This window comes from Tachysurus fulvidraco, chromosome 1, assembly GCF_022655615.1.
Source record: "Tachysurus fulvidraco isolate hzauxx_2018 chromosome 1, HZAU_PFXX_2.0, whole genome shotgun sequence".
Taxonomy (NCBI): Eukaryota; Metazoa; Chordata; class Actinopteri; order Siluriformes; family Bagridae; genus Tachysurus; species Tachysurus fulvidraco.
In genome coordinates, this window is record NC_062518.1 from 41,936,731 (window position 1) to 41,943,682 (window position 6,952).

Genomic DNA, 6,952 nt, shown 5'->3' on the forward strand with positions numbered 1-6,952 from the left:
CGTATCGGAGGCAAAAAGACTCTGAGAGCTTTCCGTTTAATAGTCTGCGTTTTTATTGACCGTGGTGCGATCCACCACGGTGAACAGCATCAGTTTGTCAAGTCAACAACGAAGTCTGGATATTGTTAGATTTGTGAAATAATGTACTCTGAATAATACAAATGGATAAACGATGAAGCAACGGGGTCCAAAAGTCTGTATTGAATACAAATACAATTGAATTATTATTCAAGGTTCTGCACTATTTCTAGGTCTTGTCTCGAATGTAAACAAATGTATGTTAATGATCGTGTTACTGCTTTGTACGAAAAAAAATAAATAAATAATCTATCCGTCGATCCCGTGACGCTAAGACGGATCGTACGTCTTTTTTGTACAGACTTGTGCGGTCCGCGCGGCTCGAGTGTTGTTAATGTTCACCAACCAGATGTTAATGAAGTCTGAAATCCATGTCGGTATTCTGAAGATGAAGAAGAATTTTCATTAGACTTTTGGACCTCACTGTAGATCACCTGCTTTGAGGAATACAAATCATCAGCACTACTGAAAGAAGAAGAAGAACAAAAAATAATAATAATAAAAAAAAAATAAACTGGTGCAAGATTCTACATAAATACATTATTCTTAGAATTATGTGTAAAGTGCAAATCTCTAGGTTTAGTATATAATAGTTTGTGTGTGTGTGTGTGTGTGTGTGTGTGTGTGCAAGCATTTCTAAATGTAGATTGAGACAGGTAGTCATTTGGTTCGACCAAAACTCCCCCCAAACTCCCCCCTCCACCATGCATGACTGAGCCCTTTTTTTTTTTTTTTTACACGAGTTCCTTGTTTTAGTTTCTGCGCCTTTGGCAATAAAATGATTGGGAAGAGACCTGCGGCAGGTCTGCGGAAACCCGCGGCAACGGCGGACGCGTCGTGTATTGTAACTGCAGTTCAGGGGTGTACAACCATCTTTAGTCACTCTAAACACTCAAAGAATATAAAGAGTCAAAACGTTCAGATGTTTCGAGTAGGGAATAAAACCCTTGACGCTTGTAGCCGGAAGTAATTACAACCTCAGAGTCATGTGATGCAGCAAAAAGGAAGCAACGGTACTGCTAATGACGGTACTCTCGATATCTACACGTCCTACTACAGCAATTTGCCGAAAGGATGACGTCATACGTTCGATCTGTTTATAGTAGGGTTTAACGTTGTGGAACAGCCACATTGTCATCGCTTTATACATCATTATAGAAATGTATTTATTATGTCAAAGTGACATTTAAAAAAAAAAACTGCTAAACAAACATCTGCTTAGCTAAATCATAACATGACTATACACACAGATACACACGGTTTGCACCAGCTTCCTGTTCTTGGCTGACAGAAGTGGAAAGGATCGACATGTTGTGGGTTTAGTGATGCGCACCATGGGTGTAAAGACTGGTTATTTGAGTTAGTATAACTTCGCTGCCAATAAGTCAGGCGCAATAAATCGGAGGCAAAGACATGTTGTGGTACGAATCTGCACGTCCTGGGAGATCGTTGTACACCCCTGTTTCTTAGCGTTAGACGCACGTTTAATCAAAGCGAAGAAGAACCATGCCGGATTTCTCAGGCAGACCGTTTTGGGTCAGTAAACACAAAAATTACAGTGTTCGATCACTGTAGCTCTAGGCCTGCATATAAGTGCTTGAGGATATAGACTTCAGTCCTCAGGAATCTCTTCTCGTTCTGCAGATACGCCCCGAAAATGATGACTAACTGATGCATGAAAAAGAAGTGTATTTGTGTGTGTGTGTGTGTGTGTGGGAACGCTGGGTATTTTAAAAAAACTGGCCTCTATCCCAAACCGATAACAGCGGCAAGGGACACGATGAAGGCCTTCGTCCGCTATTAGCTGGATGCTGTTGCTGAGATCTGTGGGAGAGCGAAGGTGTCTCTCCAGAGAGAACGCGGCGTCAGTTGGTCTCGTACGTGGAGAGGAGCGCGGCGTCGACTGGTTCCATGCAGGAAGGACAGGTGAAGGAGCGCATGAGCCAGTCGTCTATGCAGTCCATGTGGTAGATGTGCATGCAGGGCAGGAACCTGATGGGGTCTCCGTATACAAAGTCCATCATACAAATCACACACCTGAACAGCACAAGCAAAATCCTAATTAGTCACTGAAGCTGGTTTCATTGTCAACGGGATGAATTCATGATTCCGTAAGCAACTGTTACAGTGATAATCTTAACCCAGTTGATCTCAGGTGAAGTTTAAAACGCTTGGGGGTCCAGCAAGGTACCCGAGATCTATGGGGTGATCATTAACTGGACTTCTGGACCTTTATATTATTCGCTGCTGCAACTTAATTGGCTAATTAAATAAGTGCATGAACTAGAGGGCGGCTGTGTGTTCCTAATAAATTGGACGGTAAGTGTACGTCATAAATATATTTTCCTGATGTTAGACTCGGCTCATTAGCTGTAACAAATCGGCACTTCTTTTAAATAGTAAAATGTATATTTTAGTCAATGTTAATAAGACACAGGATATGGACATTTCATGATAATACAGCTTTGTGTTGTTAATAAGTGCTCACTCTCGGATCTTCTTCTCAGATCCGTCTTTCCCTCCATCGAACACTCCTCTGGGCAGGTGCTGAATGAGGCCGATGCGCTGAGCGATGCGGATCTGCTCCTCTTCTGTCAGCTGGGTGGCCAAACACGTCTGGCTGGGTGTGGGATGGTACACAGGCATACGTACCTGCTCCTGAAAAACAAACACGCAGAGACAGGCGCACGCAGAGACACACAGACAGACACAGAGAGACAGACACACAGACAGACACAGAGAGACAGACAGAGAGACACACAGAGACAGGCGCGCGCAGAGACAGACGCACGCAGAGACAGACGCACGCAGAGAAACAGACAGATACACAGACAGACACACAGAGACAGACACGCAGAGACAGGCGCACGCAGAGACAGGCGCAAGCAGAGACACACAGACAGACACACAGACAGACACACAGACAGACACACAGACAGACACACAGACAGACACACAGACATGCAGAGACAGGCGCACGCAGAGACAGGCGCACGCAGAGACACACAGACAGACACACAGACAGACACACAGACAGACACACAGACAGACACACAGACACACAGAGACAGACGCACGCAGAGACAGACGCACGCAGAGAAACAGACAGATACACAGACAGACACACAGAGACAGACACGCAGAGACAGGCGCACGCAGAGACAGGCGCACGCAGAGACAGGCGCAAGCAGAGACACACAGACAGACACACAGACAGACACACAGACAGACACACAGACAGACACACAGACAGACACACAGACATGCAGAGACAGGCGCACGCAGAGACAGGCGCACGCAGAGACACACAGACAGACACACAGACAGACACACAGACAGACACACAGACACACAGACACGCAGAGACAGGCGCATGCAGAGACAGACAGACACGCAGACAGACACGCAGACAGACACGCAGACAGACACGCAGACAGGCGCACGCAGACACAGGCGCACGCAGAGACAGGCGCACGCAGAGACAGGCGCACGCAGAGACAGGCGCACGCAGAGACAGGCGCACGCAGAGACAGGCGCACGCAGAGACAGGCGCACGCAGAGACAGGCGCACGCAGAGACAGGCGCACGCAGAGACAGGCGCACGCAGAGACAGGCGCACCCACACACGGGCACATGCAGATACAAAGACACAGACACACACAGCGACAGACACACAGACAAAAACACACAGACACAAACCCACACATCATGACAAAATGAAAAAATGAATTAACTCAGGATTCTGTCACACAAACCTTCAATTTATTTATTGTACATACAATTCATTTATTTTTCTGTTTATTTTTTTGTTCTTATCTTGTTGTCTCTGTGTACTGGAAGCGTAGGACACTAAAACAAATTCCTTACTTGGCTCTTTCTGATTCTGATTCGCTTCTGATTAGATTCAGTACAAGCTCGCTATATGACGATACCGTTACAGCCTCGACCTGAACGTCTAACCTTCCACAAAATAATGCATCATCCGTCTACTGTATGAGTGAAGTACTCAAGAGCTCATTAAAACATAATATCTACTACCTGTATACTGATTAAGTAACAGCTGGTTCTGTAATGTCCAAAAATATTCCACAGCCTTGATTTTTTTCTTTGCACATTTCTAGCAGAGAAGTCAAATATAGACATCATTCAAGTTACAGTAATCAGAGATGAAGTGTCTCCACACTGGAAAAGGGGCAAATTCTTGATCTCCTCTCTCTTTCTATAAAATGCATCGCATGTCTTATACGTAAGACAATAAACTCTTCTAGTCTCGATGAACGAGGAGAGACGGGTGCCAAAACTTTATCTTTAGTTGCTGATAGACGTTTACACTTCTACACGAGCCACACAGGATTTATTAGACAGATCAATTCATTTGTTACAAACAGATCTTTGATGTCAGCTGCTGACTGGAAGGTCGTGAGATCAAATCCCAGCACTGTGGAGCTCTCACTGCTGGGCTCCCGAGTAACAACTGCTCAAGAATATTCATCCTGCTCTGAGCAGAAATATGGATGGAAGGAAGGAAGGAAGAAAAGAAGTGAGGAAGTAAACAACCGATAAGGCAAGGAAGGAAAGAAGGAAGCGGAGAAATAATCAAGGAAGGACAGAAGGGAGGAATCGATGGACGAATGAGAAAGAAAGGAAGGAAGGAAGGAATGAATGAACGAATGAAAGAAGGAAGAAATGGAAAAAAGGGATAGAAAGAAGGAAGGAAGGAAGTGGGGAAGTAAACAACTGAAAGCAAGGAAGCGGAGAAATAATCAAGGAAGGACGGAAGGAAGGAATCGAGGCAGGAATGAGAAGGAAGGAAGGACAGGATGAACAGACGAACGAACGAAGGAAGAAATGAAATAAAAAAAGGATAGAAAGAAGGAAGGAAGAAAGGAAGTGATGAAAACAGAAAGAACAAAGCAAGGAAAATGGCATTTTTTTTTTTTTTTTTTGCAATAACATCTGTGATTTTATATTGTTGTTTTGTAGACATGTAAACTAGGCATCAGGGAACTAATGTAGTCTGTAGGTCTCGAACCTAACACCTGCAGCACAGAATCCTAACCATCAGCTACTCCTGAACGTTATATAAATGTTAAATATAAACACATCTCAGTGCTTTAACCTGCACTGAGCACATGAACACAACCTGAACACTGACATGCTGTGATGTCTGGAGGGGGAACCGACCTCATAGGGTGGAGGAGGCTCGAACTCGTGCTCGGGTCCGTCCCCGGTGCTGGTTCGGTCCGAATGAGACTCGTGCAGTAACGAAATGTTGTCCGATGTCGGGGATTTCAGACAGTTTCCCATGTTTACTAATGCTAGTCAGAGAGCTAGCAAACACAGAGCAGCTCGTCTGTCTCTACACTCTTCTCTTCTCCACACTTAATTAGACAAACACTATCTCAAAATAACACGTATAACGAATTGTTTACGATTTCTCATTCATCGTGGATAAACAAACAAACAAACAAAAACAAACAAAACAAACTAAACCATGCTAGCAAAACAAACAGCCGCTAAGACGCTAGCACAAACTAGCTAGAACGATAAAAACTGAAAGTTTTCATCAACTATAGCATCACGTCATTTCCGTTCAGTAACGCGACACGATTCAACCCAAACAAATCTCGCTTTAGACGATAATACGGATAAATATTTCGCTTAGAATGACAATATTTTTTTTTAGCTACACATTTTATACAATTCTTCGGCCTTCCCTGTTTCCTCCTCTGCTAGGAGACAACACGGAGACGTCACTGTGTTGTGCTCTGACGCACAAGTCAACTCGGCTTCTGATTGGACGCTTTGTCGTGGCCGTCACTCGTGTTCGAACACGTGGAGAAGAAGAAAGCCACTCCGTGTGTCGTCGTCACATCTAAAGCCTATAGATGCAGACAAAGTTGAGAACAAAAAGTTTTCCTCCCCTCCTCATCACATGCTTATGTGCTTGTTCCAGATTTAATCTCCTTTCTGTTATAATAAGCTCCTATTATAAGAAGGCTTGCATTTGGCATTTGTATGTTCCAGTATTTTCATTTATTTTAGATTAGATTAGATTAGATTTAACTTTATTCTCATTGTGCAAGGTACATGAGCAGAGTCAATGAAATGCATATATTTTGCATATAGAATGACGTTATAACAACCTGCAAAGTACCGCACAACATGAACACAACATAGGCTATATGAGGACAACGCTCATAGCCAGAGACGGGGGACTATGACTTGACTCGAGTCAGACTTAAGTGGCAAATTTGAGACTTGAGACTTGCTTGACAAATATTAAAAAAAGACTTGACTTGACTTTGACTTGACATTCATGACTTGAGACTTGACTCGGACTTGAGTTAAATGATTCAGAGATGGGGGACTCTACTTGACTCGAGTCAGACTTAAGTCACGAATTTGAGAATTGAAACTTGTTTGATAAATAGACGTGACTTGATGTTGACTTGACATTCATGACTTGAGACCTACTTGTGACTTGCACATGTGTGACTTACTCCCACCTCTGCTCATAGCTCCATGTTTTCCCCACATGAGAACATTAGTTTCCTCTGGGTTCTCCGGTTTCCTCCCATAAAACACAATTATGGTATAATGCCTGCAAACGTGTGTGTGTGTGTGTGTGTGTGTGTGTGTGTGTGTGTGTGTGTGTGTGTGTGTGTGTGTGTGTGTGTGTGTGTGTTATCCTGAGATGTATTAACATCCCATCCAGGGTATATTTACATCTCGTGCCAGGATGGGCTCCGGGCTGGGAGAATAAATCTTGATTACAGGAAAAAAAGATAAATATGAAGATATTTTGAATCTCAATTTTTAACTACTACTACTACTAATAAGAAGAAGAAAAACAAAAACAAATTAAGCACTT

At 43.5% G+C, this 6,952-nt stretch overlaps 1 protein-coding gene across 3 annotated transcripts; it reads right to left on the bottom strand.

The window, feature by feature from the left end:
* Nucleotides 1-29: 29 nt before the first annotated feature.
* LOC113658411 (RING finger protein 11-like) lies at nucleotides 30-5,853 on the bottom strand. Of its 3 annotated transcripts, XR_003444395.2 has the most exons (4): nucleotides 5,263-5,848; nucleotides 2,567-2,736; nucleotides 1,823-2,115; nucleotides 30-460 (listed from the first exon to the last, which is right to left on the bottom strand). XR_003444395.2 is itself a non-coding variant. In XM_047821369.1 (3 exons), exons 1-3 carry the CDS (start codon nucleotides 5,383-5,385, stop codon nucleotides 1,944-1,946), a joined length of 459 nt encoding a protein of 152 aa, XP_047677325.1. In that variant the 5' UTR covers nucleotides 5,386-5,853; the 3' UTR covers nucleotides 30-1,943. The 3 variants fall into 3 exon arrangements, 2 of the variants coding, with proteins under 2 accessions (XP_047677325.1, XP_027026621.1); XM_047821369.1 differs by having other exon boundaries at nucleotides 30-2,115; nucleotides 2,567-2,730; nucleotides 5,263-5,853; XM_027170820.2 differs by having other exon boundaries at nucleotides 30-2,115.
* Nucleotides 5,854-6,952: the final 1,099 nt, after the last annotated feature.